The 25,130-nt window shown below is 33.5% G+C and overlaps 3 protein-coding genes across 8 annotated transcripts in view; 2 read left to right on the top strand and 1 right to left on the bottom strand.

Moving 5' to 3' along the window:
* dpr12 (defective proboscis extension response 12) overlaps positions 1 to 16,093 on the bottom strand; it is a 294,159-nt gene extending 278,066 nt beyond the window's left edge. The window contains exon 1 of the mRNA XM_011069767.2: positions 12,492 to 16,093. The gene's annotated coding sequence lies outside the window, so the exon portion shown is untranslated. The remainder of the gene's footprint in view (positions 1 to 12,491) is intronic.
* LOC147910437 (uncharacterized) overlaps positions 1 to 25,130 on the top strand; it is a 214,598-nt gene that overhangs the window by 35,712 nt on the left and 153,756 nt on the right. The gene's annotated exons all lie outside the window — the stretch shown is intronic.
* On the top strand, positions 21,856 to 23,153 carry mRpS11 (mitochondrial ribosomal protein S11). The gene is made up of 4 exons (XM_011069764.2): positions 21,856 to 22,221; positions 22,446 to 22,674; positions 22,792 to 22,857; positions 22,956 to 23,153. Exons 1-4 carry the CDS (start codon positions 21,986 to 21,988, stop codon positions 23,061 to 23,063), a joined length of 639 nt encoding a protein of 212 aa, XP_011068066.1. The 5' UTR covers positions 21,856 to 21,985; the 3' UTR covers positions 23,064 to 23,153.

Genomic DNA, 25,130 nt, shown 5'->3' with positions numbered 1-25,130 from the left:
AATTCTATATTAAATGAAATTAAATTATAAGTTATAAGGAATTAATTATAATTATTATTATGATTAATTAATTATTATTGCGTTTTTCCAGACTTATAAACGTAATTAAATTACTGTATCTTTCTAATATGGTGCCTAATTGAGCATCAAATTATTAAAAATTACTTGTCAATTTAGTTCAATATGTGATATTATTAGTATATATGTATAATTCATAATGAATTATTTAAAGCATTAAAGATGAAAGATTATTTAAAGCATCTTCGTATAGACATTTAATTTTTAGAAATATAATATTAGACAGACCAAAAGTGAAAGAAAAATAAAGATTTATATTATAAATAAAATATAGAATTTTTTCGCGCTGTAACGTTTTAATGAATTTTTGTGGGAAAATTGTGCGCGACTTTGATGCGAAAATATGCACAACGGGATCACAGGAAATTATATCCTACAGTCGTTACCACCTCAGGGCCTCTGCGGGCCCTTCCATCATTAAACCCATCAGACGACTCGCACGAACGCTCGTGTGAAACCGGTCGAAAATGCGGCGCGTTGGGGCCGCTAAATGTACTCACGCGCAAACATTACCCTCCATGTATATGCTCGAACGCCCGAGTTCTATGTGTCTCGTCATAACCGCGTCGAAATTACGCGGTCCTTTTAATGAACGCAGAGATATTATCCCGTGGTCTCTTTGCTGGTCCGGTTGGAACGGTAGCGGATAGTAGGCTATTTACAAGCATTTCCATGCTTTTAAAGAGTCCGTCTTGCTCCGTTCTCGGGGTATTTCCATTATGAAGAAGACTGATATAAATTTATCAGAGCTGCGGGCGCCTACGAAATATTTCCCGACGAGATACGTCTCCGACAGAAGTTTTCTTAGAGATTTACTGGCATTAAGAATGACTTGCTTTGACGGGATCTGATTATGAAATTTACGCTTGACATTAACCGTGGTTGAGGGTAGAGTTACGTGGGCTGTAGTGTATGACGACAACTGACAACAATTGATGATAATCTTATCTTAAAGTTTTTTTTTATAAATAAGAACAAATTAACAATACCTTCATTACTTTTTATGTACTTCATGATGGCAACTATCGACAAGTGACGACGTTATCTTGAAGATTTTATATATAAAATTAAATTGTGACAGTATTTTTATTATATATCTTTATTACTTTTTGTATTTTATTAATAAAAAGATTTATCCGTTTATAAAAATAATTTCTATAATAGAACGTTTATAATACATTTTTTTTTATATCTTATAATATAAAAACATCTTAAAATAATGTTTTGTTATTTCTTTTGAGAGCGTTTTAGAATATTTTATTTTAGACACACATTGTAGATGAGAGAGAAATAGAGAAAGAGAGAGACGAAAGAGAAAGAAAAATCTTTCAAATATGTAATTTGATATTTAATATAAGTATTTTATACTTTTTTTAATCAGTATATGTACAATATAAATTCATGAATATATTATTAATTTTGTTTAGAGACAATTCTTTTTAGTAAATCTTTAATTTACATAAAAAAAAAGAAAGATTTAAAAATTATTTTACGGTAAACTAGAAATGAGTCCATCAAATTCTATTTGTGAGAAAAGAGCATTTTCGATTTATACTCCCTTTATTTTATACTTCCTTTTCCGAACTTTCCCTTTTCCGAAAAGGAAGATATATATTCTATGATTCTATCCTTCCGAATCCATGGTACCCATGAGACGCATATCGATGTGTACATGTGCGCTGTCAGACTGGTGTATCGGAAATCCTATTTGCGAAAATAACGATTCCTATTGGCTAAATTATCTTTTGTGTTTGAGGAGGGTGATTGTTCATCGTGAAAGGAATTTGAAGAGCGAGTGGACGATGGAGGAGAACAGAGGGTCTGACTACTTGGAGTTAAATAGGAAAAAGAAAGACGCAGTATGAAACGATGACTGTGTTATTTCGAGCGATAAACTCTGGCGGAGCGATCCTCGGGGAAATAAAGTTCCGGAATGGTAGGGAAGAGGCGCCTTAGCGGCTCCACCTTCGTCGTCGTCGGCTGGTCCTCCTTCGCTTGACCTCCGACAAATCGCGCCAAGAACGTCAACCTCGTTGGCTTTCTCTTACACCACAATTATAAGAGACATTTGTGTGAGAGTAAACTCGATGGGGCTTGACTCTAGTTAGAATGAAGAAAAAAAATAGAAATTCTATTATCCTTACGTAGCAAATTGTAGTGACAAAATGAGATTTTATGGCATATCTTATTAGGGTCTGTAATACAGAGAATAAGAAAAGTATATGACACTATATGATGTCAAAAGGGTACAATTCTTATTTAGACGTAAAATTAGGTATGCTAGGTAAAATTTATATACGAAAATATCTTAAAATTTCTACGTTTAAAATTTGACAATATTTTATCTGGAATTTAGAGTTGATAAAAACAACGATATAAGTTTGTTAGAAAATTGTTTTTCTATTTATTAGAAATTAAATTTATTTCTTCTGTAATATATTCTCACAATTAACATGATTTAAAAAAAATAATTCTTAAAAATATTTAAATCAAACACCATAAATATATTTTTGAAATTGTAATCATTTTATTTTGTGATAAATAATTTAAATGAATTCAAAGAAACATAATTGCGTAAATTTTTACTAATCTTAGTAAATGTCCCTTTAATAAAGATTTGCTATGATTAAAAACGATTCTTAGATCTTTGCTTCACTGTGTGTTCAAGTGATCTTTCAAAAAAATAAAAAAAATTTAATAAAGTCTCATATAATTATTTTATGTTTAATGTCTAAAATATAATTACAAAAGGTATCTTTAAATAAATTTAAAAATTCTTTTTTGATAATAAGTCCCTTTTTGATGTTTTATTGAACTAAGTTCAAAATTAAAGTTTCAAAATTAGACGTTTATTTTAAGCATGAATAAAATTAATGAAGTCTTATACTTCTAAGTTGGCTCATTTTCAACGGTGAACTACTTGAATATTAAGATTGTAAAACCTACTTCACTAAACAGTCGAGGGTAAAAGTTCAGAATAATTTTTCGATATCTTTATAATTGGGGAAGATTACGACTCGAAGGGTCAATCTCGACCAATCCAAGAGAGATTTCCGGGCTCATTGACATTATTCTTTTAAAGAATTTAAAGCTTCATCTCCGTAGTGTTCGCTGAGGTGGAAAGGATCTCGAGCAACCAATGCTCTGTCTTAGAAGCGGGAGGTTTGACTTCCCGTCTCCTCTCTCCGTAATGCAAAATAGAACTCGGATGAAAAGTCACAGGGTCGGAGAAAATGCGATTCACCAAGGAGATTCGTCGTGCTGATTCCTTGACGTGAGGATATCTGCGGCAACGAGAGAAAATCAAGATCTAGATGTGAGAATTAGGTGAACGTTCTTCCCAATGAAAACGCAGAAAAGCTGAATAGTTTTGAGGGATTCTTATATTATTTCGATAAATATTTTGTCTCATCTAATTATCGCGAGAGAACGATGAATAATGAAGGCGATGAGTGTCCGGGAATAAATTTGAATACTAATTTTATGATAATATCATAATTTCATTAAATTATAATTCTCAATGGTAATACATATTAATATATTATTAAATTATTAATAATATTGGTGATAACTTGAAATATATGCATGTTTTGCATTATGTTTTTTTTCTAAATTGGGTAAAGCGGTAAATTTATTTAATGTGTGCCCGTGTCTTCAAAGTTTAAGCGAAAAGTTATATAATAGGATTACATTAATATTGCTTACGCGACTTTAGTGTATGCACGTCATCTGGAAGTAGATGAATATTTCTGGTTTAGCTGGTGAAAATTGCAGTGAAAATTTCGTCGCTATGTTATATAAAGTCGTGCTGTTCATTATCCCTGTCGCTTATCCAGACACTGATAGTATATTCCGTACCATAGGCGCTGTCACCTAATGAATATCTCATACCAAAGCGGACGCGGCACGCGACATTAATTACTACACGTCGAATTAATATTCTGCATTTACGGGTATCGTGCGAGAAATCGACTTCCTTTTCCGCGTACAGGCGTGCGAATATACGTACACGCACGTGCATGCGTAACACGCGTGTGTGCACGTGTTCGTGCGATGTAGTTAAAATGTGACTCATTACGACTGCTCTGGCAACACTAGGCTCGTATATCAAACCTGGGGGGGCCACTCACTATATAATTCATCCAAAGCGCGCGCAGCCCGTACGATGTTCCTCGGTTACTACCCTTTGCGGCATGCAATAAAAACAAGATGACCTGTGTAGTCTCGTGGGGTCACGGCACGTCATTTGCATAAGGCGTCGAGAGGCCGAACGAGAGCCATGCCAAATAAATCCTCGTGATTTATGCGCGCCCGACGATACGTTCTCGAGTGGGCAGATCGCGTCAGAGGGACATTCGCGGAACGTGGATCTACTCGGAAGAATTTCGCTTGCTTATCGTCGCATTTTCTTTTATGCTGTATCCTTATCAATCACTGTCCCCAGCTTTACGTCGTATAGAACGTACGTGAACGTATTATCCTCATGTCCTGTGATCCAATGTTCTCGGGACCGCGCAGAGAAGATGGACTTAAAGATTTGAGAGGAAAGGGAAAGAAGGTAAGGAGCTGAAGAACTGGAAAGGTAGAAAAGACCGAAAAGGGATAAGGGAGCTCGAGAAAATTCGTTCGTAATTACGATTTCCGTCGGACGGGAGCTGAAAGCGTCAGTTTTCTTAGAAATATTGAAGACGCAGATGGGAAAGTTGTAATCGAAGTTCTTCTTAATAACGTTTTCTTGTCTAATCTAAAATGTCTTCCGGATAACTTCTTTAAAGTTTGGTGTATTTTCAAATATACATACAATACCCTCAAAGATCATACAAATTGTACTATAAATTAATGTGAGTGAGCGTTTCAATTTTCGACGATGCAACTTTAAATACCAGTTTGTCTGCACATGATTAATTTTTTAAAAATATGATCACGAATTTTTTTCGTCGGCCAGAATTGCTGTCTGTGGGAGGAAGCTACTGATATCCAAAGTACACAAAAGTAGATAGGGTCGTCCTTAGTGAACCGTTGAGCGACCCTTGTTTAGATTCAGATGGGACTGGATTTAAAGTCAGGGAAGTGTGAAAGAATAGATAGAGAGGAGGTGAGGGAATTCTCATATGTATTATATATCCCGTCTGGGAAGAGAGTGTGTCAAATGGAAGGATACGTGCGATAAGGAAGACAAACGACGAACGATAAAACGGCGGATGGCTTGCCGGGAGTTGTTCCGCGTGCGGAGTCTGATCGTTATTAATGAGCTAAGTGCATCGTTATAGGCTTATTATCCGGCCATTCTAATTAAATTGGATTAGCGCAATGAAGCATACTATGAAATTCTCAGTAAATGGTCCCACCTCGACTCTCCTGCTATATCCTGTGTCGCCTGCCGACGATGACGTCGTTGCCGACATGCGACGTCGACGAATACGCACGATAACATCTTTTGACGAATTTGATTATATATGTAACGCGCGATTATTACGTACAGCTCTTCCATTTAGTGCTCTCAGTTAATTTCTTCGCGCACGAATTGTCAGATAATGTTATTACTAAAAATATTAAACAGTTCCTATGAGTGTCATTATGTGAATAATGTATAAGGGATATATTAAGACATTCACATTAATTTATAAGAACGTACGAAGGATTTATGTCCTTCGTGCTGAAAATTATCTTGCATTATGAAATTTTGTCACCGTCTTTTAATTGTTATCTGCTTCTTCGTTCCTCGGAAGCTTTCGACCCTTGAAGTTTTTATACCTTTCATGATCGATCGATTTAAGTCGTCTATTCAATCTATTTTTATTCATTTATTAACTTAACATTAAACTGATAGGAAATGAGATGAATGAACATTCTGTAAAAAGAAACTTCCTGTAAAAAGAAGCATTAGCACATTCTCTGCTACGTATGATGTATTTTTTAAATATTTTTTGTTCAAGTCGTTTAATATTTTCACTAAATACAATATTATTATAAATTATGTATTATATATTGTCATATTTCATAATGTTATATGCATTGATGCTTACATTGTTATATTCATATCAATATTATATCCATTTTGCATTATCTTTAATCGTTTTTTAAGTCGCCATTGCTCTCCTATTTATTAATTACCTAAAACAATAAAGTTAAATAATTTTAAAAATGTATTAAATACAACTCGAATTTAGTTTATTATTTACTAAATGAATATGGATGTTAATATGAACGTTGTTCATTTTTAAACTAGCAATTCAATCACAGAGATAGATTGATTTACTTTGATACAAGGAAGGTAAAAACAACAAAATGTTATTTAATTCAATGGATTGAGTTGTTATGCTCTTTTGATACCTATCTGTAAATATTATGTATAATATAATTATTGATATAATGGAAATATCATTTACCTGATAATAATGAATTTGTTTTAAATATTATACAATATTAATATAACTGTTAATCTTAACAATGTAGGATGTATGCGACCTAGATGAAAAATTATTGAAAATTAATCCAAGGAATCAAGGAAATATGTTAGCAAAATTGCAACCCAAAGTATAATGTAACAATGCATTGCTCCAAATGAATAGTCGAACACAATATTACACTAATTAAGCCAAACTTTCGTAAATAAATTAAACATATGTAGCGCAATGCGACGCGGCAAAAGAAAGATCATCGATCAAGAAAAGCGGATGTTGGGATTTAATTAGAACGTTGTTCTCGTCATCATCGTTGTCGTCGTTTCTCGTTGACGAGTCGGTAAATCGCTATCTCCACCATTCTGCCAACTCTCATCCATCCTTAATTATTCAGACTGGCTATAATTCACGTTTTAAACGTGGCAGGAGTAATTGGTGCGGAAACTAAAGTAAAGTTCGAATCGTTGTCATCTACTTTACCCACGGATTGTTGTGCAATACCTGTACAATGAACGATCGAGTGTACGAAGTGTCAAAACATCGAAAGCACCGTATTATCGATGGGAAATTAGTGAAATTACAGTTGTAATAGAGGTATTTTCTTGTTAAGGTTGCGACAATGACCGCGAGAAATGCTGGGGATTAAATCTTGAGAGAAGTGCGACGTGCGGCGTGGCGTGGCGCTGCGTTTATCTGTGTAACTTTTGCTTTTAATTAAGCTGAGGAAGTTATCCGGTGTTTTGCGCGCCGCTATACTAACGCTGCCGTATTAACATCCGCGTGCTTTTCGTGACGATGAGATGCGGCCGACACGAGCCGTTAATTAATATCCGCGATTTCAGGCGGCAGGCTTAATACGCCGCGTTACTCGGCGATTTTCGAAACGCGATTAAGTACCATTGTTTCCGCAGCAGCCGAGAGACACCGGGAAACGAGGGGTTTTCCAATTTTTGTCCGGATCGTGAATTAGCCGCGAATCTAAAATAGGTCGCTATAATGCGATTATCAATGGTAGCAGCGAATGTTAAACGTGTACCCCGTTGAGCTGAGAGAACGTTGTGTATTTGGCGTTGAATTCGTACAATGACTATAATAGCTCGACAATGTCATTAAGCGATTCGTTGGTCAACATCCGCGTGGATCAACGTGACCAATTTGTCTCTATTTAGTTACGACAGCAATGTTCTATTTTTACACACAAAACGGTTCATTTGACTCTATACGATGCATTCTCTGCATCACCACGGTATCATTAGTCAATCTAATGAAAGTTATATTAAACAGTAATATATTGCAAAATGTTTTGCTCACTATGCTTTTTATGAATGATGGAACAAACAAGAAGCTATCAATTATTATTATTAATTATACGCTATTAATAATAACATTAATGATAACATAGACAATACTCGCGTAATATTTTATTAAGCTTTAATTATTTATTTTTGAATTGTTATAACTGAATATTGAATATTTCAATATATTTACGATTTTATTTCGAATAATATCTACTTGAACTTTTTAATAATTAGAAATATTTATCTTATTATCTTCCATGACATGTGAAGCCGTTAAAGATTGTTAATATTAAAAATGATATATATATATATATATATATATATATATATATATATGTGTGTTTTTAAATTATATCAATAATTAATAAGATTATTTTATTTTTTGTGATTATAATTAAACAGGAAAATTATATAAAAGAATTGTTTACACATAATGGTATAAAGTGATCGTTATTTTTTCATCGTGAAATTGCAACATATGTTTTGCAACATTTTATATTCTGATTGACAAAATCTAAAATTACTACTTCAATTGCAAAACCGTCTTCAGCGTACATGCGATACTTTTTCACTCTTCTTCCCCTTATTCTCACCATGGTAACACACCAGCATCATCAATTTCAATCTCGAAGCTCATCTTTCGATGTTCTTAACCCATAACTTCTCATGACGCAGTTTTCATACGTCACAAGCCGTGTCTCAATGCGAGATTTTACTCTCCAGGATTATTCGAGATTATATACGAGGATATTCTCTGCTCCCCTCTTTTTACCAATCTCGGGAAGGAAACACCCCGGTACCACACGACAGGATCCTTCTTGTAGCGCGGATATAACGCATGTTAGTCGTGCTCGTGAGCAAACAACCATAGGGTTGACTGCAATTAAGACTTCGAACTCGCCAGTCGACGTTAATGGATATCTAATTTGCTCTCGTTCGACTTGCGGTCCAAAGGCGACGAGGGTCGCGCAAGCGAAGACAAAGGGAACCCGTGGAAGGAGCCCGGAATCCCGGGGTAAAGGGAGAGAGAAAAGACAGTGATGTTCATTGTCCTGTCGCGAGAGTTAAGTTAGGTAGGAATGACAGGTCGATATCGCGAACAAAAACGTAAGACACGCGGTGACAGGAGGTGTGGTATAGACAGGAGGTTTCTTGTCTACGCTCCGTAGAGAAGCTTGCGCAACTACGTAAAGTATACGTATTATGTAAAGGCGAGGTAGAAACAGCATGTAAGTACCAGTAACGGAAATTGGAAATTGGTAAGTGCATGACGCGGAGATTACGTTAGGGGTGGGGGGTAGATATAGTTTGATTTCGCGCGCGGTAACAGTGACTGTGCAAACAATTTTCGTCAACATACGGATCGAAATTATATGTACGTATCTACCGCGTACACGATATGCGTTATTTTCGTATATTAGATTGCTACCATGTACACGTTTGCCTTCGTAATACTGCTGTCAAAAATACATATTGGAATATAATAGCGGAAACGTAATATACGTATAATAAACGATTAATTTAAACGGTAAATATTTCCTATAACTTCCGAAACGAATACAATAATGGAGAATAATAATGTATTATGCAAATTATATAATTTATTGTATCTTGTACACGTACAGGTACACAAATGTGTGCAACATATATGTAATTGACGTTTATAAACATATTGATTATCGGATAGATTTTAACAGTTATAAATTATGGAAAGACAGAAAAACATGATTAAATTATAAAATAGAAAGATAACGCAAAGATCCCAAAAGATAAATATAAAAAAAGAACGAAATCACAGATTATAAAAAGGGATAATCTTCCTAAGTGAATACTTTGCGGTGTGTTATATTGACTATCAGTGGGGTCAAGTCGAGAAACAGGAAATATCCGGTTCAAGAATAAAGGAAGTGAGGAGCAAGAGAGAGAGAGAGAGAGAGAGAGGTGGAAGAAGAGGAGCTCAGTTGTCGACATACCGCCGTAATTTCCTGACGGCGTTACTGTGCCCAGAAGAGCAAAACGCCGTGGAGACGGGAAGGGAAGGACGGAAAACTGGGGTGGCTCGTAAAATTAACGTAACTATATCGAAACCTCGAGCCCTTAACTATACGCAAGAGCCACGCTATGATCAATGGCACATCACACAGCGAAAGCGTACTCCGCCGCTCGCGTTGGGCCTGAAATTTATAGTAACCTGACTCACGGGGCGTTATATCCGGAAACTCCACAATCGCGACGGATAGTGTAATAAATCAAATTAAGAAGGGCGCATCTCAAAGGACGATGCGGTTAAGTTGAGCAGCCGAAGCGACCTGCTTTCGTAATGTACACTTCTTGCGCCGCTCGTGTGATCGTATTTACGGCAGATATTCTGGATTTGAATTCTCGGACTTTGTCAGAGTTTGTATGAAATAACGTGAGAAATATTACTAAGGAAAATATCTAGACTTAAAATATACAGATCTAAATATATCGATAGAATATTTTTTGTAGTTTAAGATAATTTGATTGTGATTAATACGAGTATTATAAATTAAGATAATTTTACCTGTATTACTCATAGTGGCTTTATATTATACTGGTTAAATAGCTTTTAACACTCCAGTTTGATATGTAATGCTAAATTTATAATACTGAAGCATAATAGATCTAATTTTAGATTTTAATTAATATTTTAATTAGGATTTTATAGAGACATAAAAATTCTATTCTATTTCTAATGAAGGAATGTCAATGTAATTGAATCGATAATTTCTTAGATTATTCAATCCGAAGAACGAATGACAATAAATATTAGATTAAAACATTCATTAAAATACGAATATTTTCATACAGGAAATGGAAAATGTGTCTGCGCGCGTGTTTAAAAATACATACATATATTATACTGGTTTATGGATCCACTTTGAAATAAAATATTTTATCGTAAGAGAATAAGCAATTGGCTAGAAACTAATAATCGCACCGCTTATCTTGCCGCGTTATGTGCGCGCATATCGGGTTAATAACAGTAGAATCGACGCAGCACCAGGCAAACATTAAGACCTTAACCACGCGAACGATGCTGCGTGATGATCAATGGCACGTCACGCGCCGTGTTAGAGGCTTATGCGCTCGTATAGTCGGGATTTATAGCGATTTAAGTGGCCTTGAGTTCCAAGAAATAAATTACCCTCCCGCGCTGTTTATACTTTATAAAATTTATCGTACATATGTGCCAATTACAAGTTTCGTATATTCAAAATAATATACGATTAAATTGTGTATAATTTAATTAAAAATTGTTAAATATTCAAAAAAAAAGATGGCTCGAGAAAACGAAACCTTCGAAAAACTGTGAAAACAGTAATTACTGTGACAATACAGTATCCACTTAACTAATAACAATTGCAGAAGATCCCAATAATCCGCTATTAATAATCAAAGAAATTAATTTTCACGATTCGCGGTGAATAAAAAGACAAACGCATTGAATAAGAGAGGAGCCTTGATAACACGATGTGCAACATGCGACAGAAGGCTTTGTAATTCGCCGATATCCGAGATCTGTAGAGAGTCCGGGGTTTGATCAGGTTTGTAGTAGCTCGAATTGAACATGATGAAAATTCCTTTCAAGATTTTAATCGTGACAAATCGCTTTGCAAAGCAGATAAGGATTTTCAACATCAAGGATTTTCTAACCGGAAACAGATAAGTGGCAAAAATCTATCACTTAACCATTCGATAACCACAATTTCTGAAACAGTCTACGCGGACTGGAGATAAAATATCGAAGCACTAGATATACCCCTGGGGGTTAATAGTTTTATGATGAAATCGCGAACGATAAAATTTCTTACGGGAGATAATGACATTAGAAATTTGCAATGATGATCGCTTCACGTTTAAAGTAGAACTTAAATTGATGGTCTTTTTGGTTTTGTATCGATTACAAATTAATATTTAATGAAATTGTTGTAATATTGTGTCGTGCATTATTAAAACTTATCATTCTTGAATGAAACTGTTACTTTTATATGATAACAATTGATGTATTGTACTTTAATAACCAAAATTACATTTAGATTAAACAATAATGCATATAAGTGAACATATATTGATATTTTCAATATATATGGAAAAGTTGGAATTAATATCGTTCGAAGAATAACAATATGTAAAATTTTTTGAAATTAGTTAGGTACATTACTTGTTAGATACATTTGTGTACAGAAATCTTTTGATGAAACTGTAAAGTGGATTCTTTTCTAAAAAAAAAAATTATATTAGAGTTATAAAAGTTGCTTCAATCTTAATCGTGGACAATTTCAAAGCTATTAGTACTTTGTTATTAAAGAAAAAGCGAATCCAAATTGCTAAAAGAAACACAAAAAAACGACGACACATTCTACATAAATTGGATTTGTATGCTGGCTAAATATATAAACGTCTATTAAATAACTGTTAAATATAACGAAAGGTTTACATATACAGAATTATTCATTCTATATGTATATGGGCTCGCGTGTAATGACAAGTGTTATCCAAAATCGCTCGGTGAAGACATCGTGGATTTGAATCCATTTATCTGACAGACTTCCATCAATATCAATTCTCTCCGGCATGACGTTGATAACCAACCTAGTAATCCGTAATCGCGTAATCCAAATACAGAGACAGAGCAAACGTTACGTCACTATCGAGAACCATGAAATTGCAGTGATTTGGGACTCACTTGCAGCGCGAGAATGTGGTACACGGTTAGCCCTCCGCGAGATCACCTCGCGTCACGGCAAGGCTGCCCTCGGATGGTCGACGATCGCTGACGAGCCTGTCTTGTAACACAACACTCGCGTACCCGTCTTAGCCGATCGGGCGATGCCGAATCGGCGACTCAACCCTCGAAGGAGGGTTGCAATCGGGGACACATGATCCCTTTTGCACCGGGAGCGGCTCGATCCTCCGGCCTCCGGATTCCCGATCGTGCACCACAGCGCAGTGAGATCACTTGAAAGCCAGTTCACTCCGCACTTGGCGATCCACTGGCTAAGGCGACATACGAAGGAATGTGTTATCACGAGTGTTGGTCACGAGTCACCAAGGGAAAACTTGGGATGGTCACTGAGCTCGACGATAATGCACTGGCATGTCACACTTGCCAAACTCCTATCCGCGTTGGCAGGTTGTCGCGTGCACTTGAGGATAATCACACTATCCTACACAGTTCTCTTGGCTGCGACCACCCGCTGACGTGAGTTTCTCTTCTCTCGCGGATGAAAGTGTGTCACTTGGAGAACTGACCGCGCGATCGAACGTCACCACAGCGTCACGTAGCCCGATGAAGGAACGCGGTCCCGATTACCGATTCACGCGTCACGAACACCCTTCCTTCCCGGAGTGGCGCTAAAAGGGATCTTCTCGCAACGAGAGAAAATGATTGCTCAAGGTAATGAAAATATTGACAATATGTCAACGGATTCACGACACACGTATATTATACACGCGTATCCACGACGAACTGAAATGCACGCGCGTGTGTATACGGGTTAGTACATGTATGTGCGTACGCGCGCGCGTGTGTATGAATTTTTCGCGCTCGTAGGACGTACGCGCGAGGGGGCACGGCCGACACACATCAGCCCTAGGAGAGACCCTTAGGCCGGATCCGCGGAGTTTCCTTTCACCTCGATTTTCGGTCCCTCGCCACCCCCGCGTTGCACAGGCGCGAACCGCTTTCAGAATTTCCGAGGGTCGGACGACGCGCACGCGGGAGGGAGAGACAGCGAGAGGGAGCGTTATCGTCGGGGTGGGAGCACCGGGGGATTGCGTTGGTGGTGGAAGAGGCGGACAGCGTACCGGGTGTGAGTAGATGGCAAAGCGCAAGGTACCGAGCTCTGCCTATACTTGAAGAGAATAAACTCCCGACTCACAACCAGTTACACCGACATACCGAGACTACCACCGAGGCTACACAAGCTAACGCTGTGCCATCGGCATGAAAAGTAGGGTGCAGTCTTGTAGCTCGTGTTGACCGCGATATCGTGCTTGTGATAGTATTGCTGTTGCCGCTGCTGTTGCCGTCACCGCCGCCGCCGTCGCTGCTGCTGCTGCTGCTGCTGCTGCTGCTGCTGCTGCTGCTGCTGGGTGAAACGGGCGTGGAGGGGACGATAGGAAGGGATGGAGAGATGCGAAGGAGGGGTAGCGCAGGCGTTTTGGTGCACCAACGCATTGATCCCTGGAATTCGTGGGGATCGACGAGACCCGAGTGTGTGTCCACCCTTCGCGAGAGAAAAAGAGCGAGCGACAGGATGGGTGCCAGAGAGAACGTCGACGGTACTACTCGTAGCCAATGTCCATATCTGCAGGTGTGGACCAAACTAGGATTTGAAGGCAGTGAAGCGAGGTGTCATTGATCAGCAATTGTAAATTATTCTGACCTGTAGACCGATTGAGAGAGAAAAATGAACAGTGCTAATGTCTAAATCTTAATAAATCAATAAATAAATTCTTACAGCACGATTAGATACGTAAAGAATTTAGATAGGGAGATAATTAGATAATTGGATTATTTGTCTTATTAAATTAGAAGTCTAAATATTTTTTATACACTTCTCTTTTAAAATGTTTTACAAAATAGATTATATAATAAAAACATTGTATTATTATTATTATTATTATTATTAAAAGATGTAAATGGAAATGTATATATACAACAAGCAAGCAAAGAATTTTTAAAAAGTTTTGAAATATTGGAAAGTGGCTAACTCAAAGGGTATTTTTTCATCGATATTTATTTTGAAATAAATTTTTAAAATAACTATTATATAATAGTTTATGGAAAAATATATACATAGTATATGTACATAAATATGCACATACACTCGCGTGCACGGATACTTCTACACGTACAGATTTTTTTAAATGCACATACGCATATACGTATACATGAATATCCAGACACATTAGCTAGGCCAAATAAAAAGGGTATCTCGTCTCGGCTGGCCGCGATTACTCGTTAATAAAAGAACAGGGGGAAAGATGGAATAAGAAAAAAGTGAGTTTACAGTAAGAAAAGGGAGTTAAAGCAGCACGAACGAGCCAGCACCGAGATTCTATTGATTTTATAATTTCTCTCTTTTTTCTCGTTTGAAAATTCTTTTATTCTATTTTATTGTAAAAATCGTCCGTTAATCTGCACTAATCAAGTCATCAAAATTCATTTAATGACTTGAACGTTTATCACTAGGCTTGTCATTCATCGGTATTCAAAGCATTGTACGATATATATTTTCTCTTTCTCTCCCTCCCTCCCTTCCTTCCTCCCATTCTGTGACAAAAGTAATAATTAACATAAAGTTGCATACAAGTACTTCAAGCTAGAATAAGATTGTGTCTCGAAAGTTCATTTTACTTGAAGATAGAAACATGACTGTATATCAATAGACAAATATGTTATATTTTTTAACAACAAAGGATATTAGTTTTATTTCGAGATATCAAAGTTATCCGTTTCCGTTTCTCACAGAAATAAAAGAGCTTTTCAATATGTGTATGCTAAAAGTTTCATTAGTTTTATAAATAACTATATGTAAAGGAAATAGGTATACATATTACATCAGTTATTGGTTGAAATTAGGTCAATCGGATATACGTTTGCTGTACTATTTTCGAAGAATCAGTAAGACAGAATTAAGTTGAACAGCTTGTTTTCCCTCACACCCAATTTTGCTTCGTCATGTAGTTTTAACTGGGAACGAAGTCCCAGTGACAGGTGCTTTTCTGCAAGCGATTTGATACACTTTCAACCATTTTTATGATCAGAACGATCATCAAACGCGAATCGCAATCTGGGGCGCAGACGCGTAACACAGTTACCATAAAATATTCAGGCTTAGTCTGTATGCGTATACGAAGCGTCGTTGAATAAATAATGAAGAAGGTGGAGAATCCCGATTGGTTCATAACTCCCTTTCATCCCGGATTCTTTTGCTGGTCTCGACATCCACATATCTAAATGCGAAAGACGGAATTAAAGGGAGGAAGATGATTTGCCTCTTTAAAGATTTATTCACATACACACACACACACACACACACACACAATGTCCCAAAATTCGCGACTTAAAATACTATGCCAAGAAAGTTTTTAGAAAATTAAATAAAAAAGTTTATTTAGAAATTTTTTATTTTAAGCAATAACTTCTGAGATGTAAGGGTTTAAATATGGCCAATTACAGACTACGTTTAGATTGTCACTTGTGAGTATTAAAGTGAGCATGTGAAGTGTGCGTTTACCAACGTTTACTAATACTGCACGCGTGACTCATATAGATAGATAGTTATCTAAACGTAGTCTGTAACTAGCCATTTAAATCCTCATTACCTCAAAAATAATCGTATAAAAATTCACAAATAACTTTTGTACTTAATTTTTTTTAAGAACTTTCTTGCTATAATATATTTAGTCGCGAATTTTGGGACACCCTGTACATATGTAAATTTAAGACTTGATAGTTAACTAAAAAGCCGTTTCTTAAGAAGTATTATTACTGTTAATGTATACAATAAAATTTATCATATTATACAATATTATAACTTCAATATATTAGGTGTTGGAATTAATTCGTAGCGTTTTTTAATGAAAGAATGTTATTTATTTCACATGAGCATTAAAAAATACATTAATGAAAGTACTTCCCATCACTTGTAAAACGCTACGAATTAATTCCAACACCTAATATCATATTAACAAGTAATAAAGCCAATTGGTTGATCTCAAGTTAATTATATCGTATAGTGATAGTATATTTATTACAACTTTGTAATGGTGAATAACATTATGCAAACACACGAATTGCAACTTACAAATTGGTATTTGACTACATGTAATTTGCCCGATATATATGTGTACATAAAGTATTGAATACCTCGAATTCATACTGTACAGACCAGTCGTGCTGCAAATAAAAAAAGAAGAATAGAACTATTTTGTTTCAACTAAGTTTGCTTCACGAACTATACAGACTGATATCCTTTATACACGCAACTGCTTTCGAATCATGCTCGTTATATTGATTTAGAGAGAGGCAATAGGGAGAGAGACTTGGAATCTGTAGATACAAATGAGTAAATAAGACCCAAGTGAGTGACGACTTCGGGAGCTGCGAGCTTTCGAATCATATTTCTTTTAGGGAATGGAATAATAATTTTAACATTTTTCACAACAAAATCATTCTCTTATTCTATCGCATTCCGTCCAAGAAAGGCGATGAAATATGCAATAATAAAAACGGAACGATACATAAAAAGATAGATACCTACTTACAGTCAGATCGTCTTGCTTTATTCAAACGGAAGAACGATGTATAACAATGCCAACTATTTTATAGATTCTATAGACAGTTATTTTTAACGATACTTTGAACGTAGCTGTCGCTCGATTATATTTATTCTGTCGATTTCACAAAAGTATCTATATATACAGAAAATAAATCGAGAGAAAAAAATGAATAAAATACGAAATTTATACTTTTAAAATTATTCTTTTGTATGGAGATAAGATTTTAAACATAATTTTATTTAAAGATAAAAATAATGTTTTTAGATTGTCGTCTAAAATAATAAAACATTTACTTTTTTATTTATAAATATTTATAAATATTTTTCTTATGAACTACATATACTTTATATTTATAACAGTCATTTTTTAACTATATGGATAAAACTTGAAAAATTGTCAAACATATACTGAACTTTTCGACTCATGATATATGTATAAACTTCAAAAATATGTAGCTGAGTAATCAACATCCTTTCGATACCCGGTACAATTCCATTGACCGATATTTCAATATTGAAAGTAGCGGATGTAAAATGCGAAACACACATAAATGCGGGCCCGATTTCAAAAACTGCACTTTCGAGTCGCGTTGTTTCCTTCGGATTATCGGGAACCTTATGATATATGTGAAGGAAACTCTGAGAAAAGTAGCGGGATAAACCGGGAGCACAGGATCTATCACGGTAGTGACTACTTTAAGAAATATCAGAGAAACTCCATGGACTCTCAAAGAATGGAATACCGACTACGTTTAAACGGAGGGAACGGATACTCGATACCATTCCTCTGGATAAACCGAGCTTGAGTGCTGTGAATGCTTGCTGACTTTCCCACGACTGCCCCTTCCGTTTTTCTCTCTATCGACGCACCCGCTATTCCTACCGAGGCCCGTTTTGTATTGAAAACCAAATTTCGCTCGTCGACGCTACCGTCGCTGAGATGACGTTAAATCCGATATAAAACTTTTCGCTTCGACGTGGCGCAATGACATCAAGTAGGAAAGAGGCGGAATATGCGAACGATGGAGGAAATCCTATTTTTGCACATCGGTTTTTAGCAATCGCCCGAGGTGAAACGAAAACATTCACGTGTTGCACGAAGAAGAATGAAAAGAAGTATCACACACAATCCAACAATGTCGCTTAATTGAAGTCAAATCTATTTTAATCTGTCAGTAATCAATACTTGTTTTGAGAACTACAAATTTTTATACATCGATATTATTGGTGTTATATGTATCGATCTTTAATTGAACGCTTGCGTGCTTTAATTGGAATGCAAAACTGAAGATCTCGATTTAAATTTTTATAAGTATTACGCGATTTTTCAAATAACGTAATCCGCTTATAAATTTTATAAGATATTAATAACAGATAATATAAAAAAATGGTGCAAAGATCCATCCTGTGTTACAGTTTTGTATTAAATGATTTTTGCGCGAATTTGTGCCCTTCTTATACAAATGCATCTTTGCCTCTTCTTTTTGGTTCTCATAAATATTTCTGTTGATCGGGAAAATGGACAGGCATTTATACTTCCAAACTACCATTATATAGCAAAGTACATATTAGATACGCGTGTAGACAGGTACAGGAAGATCTCCGAAGCTCTCCAGGTAATTCAGTAATCATCTTAGAGTAAGGTTCATAATAACTGCGTAAATGAGAGGGATCCCGTAATTAATTCGAGAGTGCTCGCGAATAGAAAGAGAAAGACAAAGCACGTTGAGCGTACGCAATCTCATCGTATATGAAGTAGAGCCCACCTTGAAAATCCTCCTACAAAGCCACCGAATCAGCATCGTTAATTTATTAAATATTGGGACAGAATCGTTTCCTTCGTGTCTATTTATTACGATGCAACTCGTAGCGCATTTAGTCTCTGTTAACGATCGTTACGTTGCTGAGCAATTAAAAACTCATGAAAATTTAAATATCCATTCTTGGTAAAATATCGCGATTATTGCTACCGGAAATGCTTTAGCTTCGCGATTGGAGAGAAAAAAATTATTATACTATTATTATACTATTAAAATACTTGAAATTATTTCAATATTTGTTATTTTCATGTCTGACGTGTGTAATGTCGTACTTTTTAATTGTAAAATATTAAGATTCGAATAAATATATTGTATATTACAAGACGTAAAATATAATTAATGTTTTGCAGAGTATTATTAAATTCTGTTTAATAATGCTAATTTAATGTGGGAGGCTAATGAGAGTTTGATTATTTATGTAACTGCATTTTTTGTACATATTTTATATATAATATATATGTGCGTGCGTGCGTGCGTGCGTGCGTGCGTGTGTGTGTGTGTGTGTGTGTGTGTGTGTTGTGTGTATAAAATATTTATACCTATTGCATTTAAATTTGTAAACGATCGCGCGCATGTATTTATAGGAGATTGAACTAGTCGTTTAAGTTTTCTTAACTAACAAGAGAGTGTATGGCAACACAAGAGTTGTGCGCAACACAATACTATCGTAGCAACATTATTCATGTGTTATTACAAACGGGAAAGCCACGAACCAGAAATGGCTCGTAAGGGAAATGGCGGTAACACAATCTACCTAATGATAACTAATACGTAATTCCCTACTATTGAAATCGCGCACATTGTTTCGGACATTCGAGAGATAACACTAATGGAAGAAATCGAGAGCCGTAACAACAGATTTAATGCTGTGAACAAATAGTTCTATTAGCAGCAAATTCTCATCGAATTCCTGCGACGAATAGAGAAGCGCATAATTCGACGTAACATTTACACGAAAGTGTTAACGACAATCGAATTGTTACAACTTTATTACATTACTTTCACATAATGTACATATTACTTTAGAAATGTAAATCCTATATCCATTTTTATTAAATTTTACGGAATCTCGTTATATATATGTAACGAAATTAAGAAGGGAACCTTTTTTTTAATTTCTTTCATCAAAGTTTCAACAGCATTTTTGTTTTTAGACTGTATTATTTACATGCAAATATTATGCAAATGGATAGTATAAATAACAAAAGTTGTATAATATGATAATGAATTTGAAGCATAAATTGTCATTGCTATTATTTATATACAGAGAAGATATTTCATATTTGAGATTATTTGTCTGAAATTTGATCACATTATTACCGATTGAATACTATTATGCTAATATATTTTAGTACTCTTATAGATTAAAATTAGTGTTATCTTTATCGATGTAACTTGATGTTTATATTATTTACAATTAAATGCACAAATGTAATCAATGTGCATTAATTATATATTTTGTTACGATGTAGTGTAATATGTTTCTTTTTCAAGTTATTTTGAAAGCTGAAGAATGAAAAATTTATCATTCTGATTTATTTCTCATTTATATGGATATATTTAAAATTATGAAATACATTAATTAATATCTGCTACATTACATGAAACAAGAGTATTTAATGTGGTCACTTTATTGTGATCAGTTCATTTCTTATCAGTGATCAGTTTATTTCTTAGAAATATGTATATTAGTGATAAGAAAATATAATAATTTATTCTAGTCATCAGCAATTAATAATTAAAAGATTAATGAACGCGCAATTTTACAAAGTAAAATTTTTTTATTCTGTTTTACAGCGGTGTATTTAATACTTTCTTTTAAAAGTGTTGTTTTTTTACTAATTCAATTAAGCAGTGAAATTCTTAAATTTCAAGGAATCTCGTCTCTGTACAAAAAGTTTTGTACAATTTGCATACTTTAGAGGAATGTTTTGCACGAAAAGGTCTATACATATATTCCTAATTAAAAAACTTACTACGTGTAGTACATAACAGTCAAGATGATCCTAAAATCGTTTGTTTTATCGATTATTTTTCACATAAGTATCTTTTTAACTACCTTTCTAACTACCTTTACAAATTAAAAAAAATCTTTTTTAATAATTAAAGTATAAGCGATACGTAGTTCAAACTAGTCAACTTTGTGCCAAAAACGGAAACAGATTAGAAAATTGTTATCGACTTCTTACGTAAACTCGTAACAATATTTGCATTATACACAAGTTTTATACTTTGTACGTATAAAACAATTTTTTTTTTAAATTAGGGATTATATGAACAAACAATTAAATTAAATTCCTAGTTTTAGGTACCTAATATAAAAGATTAGTTAGAAAATTTATTTGTGTGTGCGATAATTGATGTAGTAGTGTGTGTAATAATGTGTCAATGACACGTAAATCATATGTGTGTAAGTTCTATTGAATTAAAGAAATAGATGATTTTAGGATCTCCTAAAAATTTAATAAAATTCTGTTTGATATTTTGCAAAACTTTTATTAACGTTTGTAAACGTTATTTTTTAATTAACTGCTCGTACGCGAATTACTAAAGACTGCATTTTACTATCATTAACACTAATAACAGTTTATTAATATTTGTAATGTTTCTGAAGAAGAGATATTATTTGCGTTTATGGACGTAATAAATTTAATAAAAGTGTTTGCAAGATTTATTAATTTATTGTATTAATTTCGAGATGTATTACGCGCGTCATGATAAATAATATATAAAATATTGAGCAAGAACGATTTTTGAATATTTGAAGCTTAATTAATTTTCGCCAATTTGACGTGCAAATCGATAATAAAATTCGAAAATCTCGGAAATATCGACTGACCCTCTCGAGGGTTCAGTCAGACTACATACGAGAGGTCGCCAGGAATCGATAAATCAGTTATTTCGAAGCGCGCGGCGTTGTACTATGTCGGTATCAGGTTTCGTGATTCCACGAGAAACATAAAGATGGCAACAGTGTAATAATTAACTTGCAGATGCATCTGTTTATCTGCTCTGACCTGACACTATTCCTTAAATAAAATATTAAAACATCGTCTGGCTAATTAATCGAAATGATTAAGTCTGTGCTAAGGTTGGCGAAATTTCCTGGATTACAGGAAAATGTGTTAATCGATCATCGAGTAACTTCGGCATTTGCGCGTTTGAGTATCATAACCTCAAGAAATATTTACACTACCCATTTGTGTAGCAAAGAAATTCGATCAAAGAATATAAAAGTAAAAGTCGGCAGTTTAAAATATGAAAAATTGGTTGAAGGAGAAACTATGCCGGAGACAACCTTTAATCAGTAAGTATCAGTTTCATTTGTAATTAGCGTAACATTCTAGCTTGTATATGTTTTAGTTTTACATAACAATTTTAGATTATATTAGATCAATTTCAATGTGTTATCTTGGCTGCATGAATAAAAAAATTTACCATTGTGTTAATTAAATATATGCTTTACTAAACAAATCTTTCTTGCTATTGATTATGCAGGAAATCATTTTTATACTTATTGTACTATTTTAGAGAACATCTATTTCCTGATGCAGATACGCCGAATCGATTCTTTAATGGTGTACCATATAAGGAATTACATATTGTTAATATCAAATCAACTCCTAACAATACAATTATGACTTTGACAAATTTTAATGGCAAAGTATTATTGCTGCATTCGGCAGGTACAGAAGGTTTTAAGAACGCTAAGAAAGGAACAAATGTTGCTGCTCAACAAGCAGCTGTAACGTTGGGTAATGTAAGTATATATTGAATATTATAGAATTTATGTACAAAAAAATATATATTGCGCTAAATAAGAAAAAAGTACATATATATATATATTTATCTTTAAAATATATTTGTCTATTTTTAGCGCGTTCTTGAATATGGTGTTAATACAGTGAGGATACGAGTACAAGGTATTGGGCCTGGTAGAATGGTGGGTATTTTTTAAAAATTATTTCTTATTTTTCATGTATTATGTAATATATTATCAGCGCTGTTGAATAATATATTCTAAAATGTTACGGATTTCAGTCTTCTATAAAAGGTTTTCAAATGGTAGGATTGAACATTATATCAATTACTGATGATACTAGAGTAAGTTGGAATCCACCAAGGCCACGAAAACAAAGAAGAATATAATTATTATATAAGTATAATTTATGTATAATTTATATAATTTCTATAATTTACTATAATTTGGATATGTTAATACATATTGTGCAAATCTTCCATGATGCGTATTATTTTATTTTTCCAAATAGTTGAAGTATACACAAATTGGAGACAAATTATGATTTTTAAGAGTAAAGATCAAAATACTTGAGAAAATTTCCTTGTATCTTGATGTATTAATATTATAATTAAAACTATGGGACGTTAGTTAATTTCTAGGATATTAATTAACAACATAGACCTTTTAGATCTTTTATTTGCAAGAAATAATTATTGCTTTGCAGTTTTTAAATAAATATACGTGATAAATTAGTTTTATGATAGTTTGATGATGCACATGATAGTTTTTCTTTAGAGAAATGAATATTTTTCGATTGCGTATTGTACAATATGTTTCAGTATTTTATTATATTTTTTATGTTAAAGTGTGTTTTTTCTTATACACTATTTTCTAAAACTGATTAGATTATAACTTTGGGAGAAGTAGAACTGTTAATATATATTTTTCAATACCTATAATATTATATTTTTGCATGACTAATAAGGAATAAACGTTCAAGTTGAATTTTCAATATGAATATATTATTATTTAGTATTATTAAGATTTTTCTAAAATGCCTATGAGAGCATCAAATTATTAAATTACTACTCAATTTAATTTGTGATATTACTGTACTTCAGTCGGTTTAATAATAAATCATAATATTTTTGCATAAAAGAAAAATTCTGTTTTAAATTGATCAAAGAATTCATCATTTAAATATATACATAAGAAGTAGGATATTTATTTATAAATTTATTAGTTATCAAAATTTTTCAAGTTTATTTCTTTTCTTTTTTGAAGAATGAATAATATTATCGTATAATTTTATCATATTGTAAGAATTTGTCTACAGGATAACAGTACATACATTTTTTAACGAATTTTTGACATTATTGAACCAATTCGAATATAACTTTATAATTCTTTTTGACTATTTCCATAGTATTGTACGTATAATATTTAATTCGAATAATAAATATCCGTCTGCGTTTATTATCGCGTTCAAATAGAAAGATTTCATGTTAAAATTATTCGTGTGTGATTATACCTATATTTCAAACATGTACATAATTCATAATTATTCGAATACTGTTTACAATTTTAATTCCATTCCAAAACATTTTTTATATGGTTATAACAGTTAATAACAATAATCTTAAATCCTTGTATTCTATTAGGTGTTGGAATTAATTCGTAGCGTTTTACAAGTGATGGGAAGTACTTTCATTAATGTATTTTTTAATGCTCATGTGAAATAAATAACATTCTTTCATTAAAAACGCTACGAATTAATTCCAACACCTAATACTTTTGATATTGAAAAAGTTATAGTTTATAAAAATTATTATTTAACGATGATTTTTAATATAATATTTTACTGAACACACATACGTATACAAAATTGAATCAATTAAATCGGAATTGAATATGTATATGTTAGAAGGATTATTCAAATATTGTGTGTGAAATAAAAAATTATAAATTGTTTTGTAACTTCTATTTGTACATTTATAACATGTATAGCATTACATGTTACCAATAGCCATTTTTTATATTGGATTGTTTTACAAAATATGCAGACTTAAAAATTAAATATTTTTTATTTTAAAATAGATTTAGGTAAATCTATCCATTAACAATTTTAATATTATATATTAATTATCAAATATGAAAGATATATGAAGAAAGATATTTTACATTTATGTATAGAATAACATTTTTAAAATAGATATTTTTTTAAATATATATATATATAAATTTAATGTATTATTTTATATATAAATATAATTACAATATAATTACATATAAATTAAATATATTTTTGAAATTAATTTTTCATAAAAATTGCTAACATATCTATTATCACATTTATTATTTTGTTAGCTGACTATTTACCTCGGCTAAAAAATTTTTACGAAGAAGTACAAAAAAACTATAAGATTGTGACAAAATCTTTGAAATTCTTAGTTTTTGTAGTGAGATGTAGAGTG

This window comes from Acromyrmex echinatior, chromosome 2, assembly GCF_024713525.1.
Source record: "Acromyrmex echinatior isolate Ae372 chromosome 2, ASM2471352v2, whole genome shotgun sequence".
Classification (NCBI taxonomy): domain Eukaryota; kingdom Metazoa; phylum Arthropoda; class Insecta; order Hymenoptera; family Formicidae; genus Acromyrmex; species Acromyrmex echinatior.
Note: the sequence above shows the minus strand (reverse complement) of the source record. Positions and strands in the feature narration are given on the sequence as shown.

What these genes read in the sequence shown, in the direction of transcription:
- mRpS11 (XM_011069764.2), top strand. Translation starts at nt 21,986, where the DNA reads ATGATTAAGTCTGTGCTAAGGTTGGCGAAATTTCCTGGATTACAGGAA. An exon ending in CAGCTGTAACGTTGGGTAAT is followed by an intron (nt 22,675 to 22,791) that starts GTAAGTATATAT and finishes GTCTATTTTTAG; the next exon opens with CGCGTTCTTGAATATGGTGT. An exon ending in GTATTGGGCCTGGTAGAATG is followed by an intron (nt 22,858 to 22,955) that starts GTGGGTATTTTT and finishes TACGGATTTCAG; the next exon opens with TCTTCTATAAAAGGTTTTCA.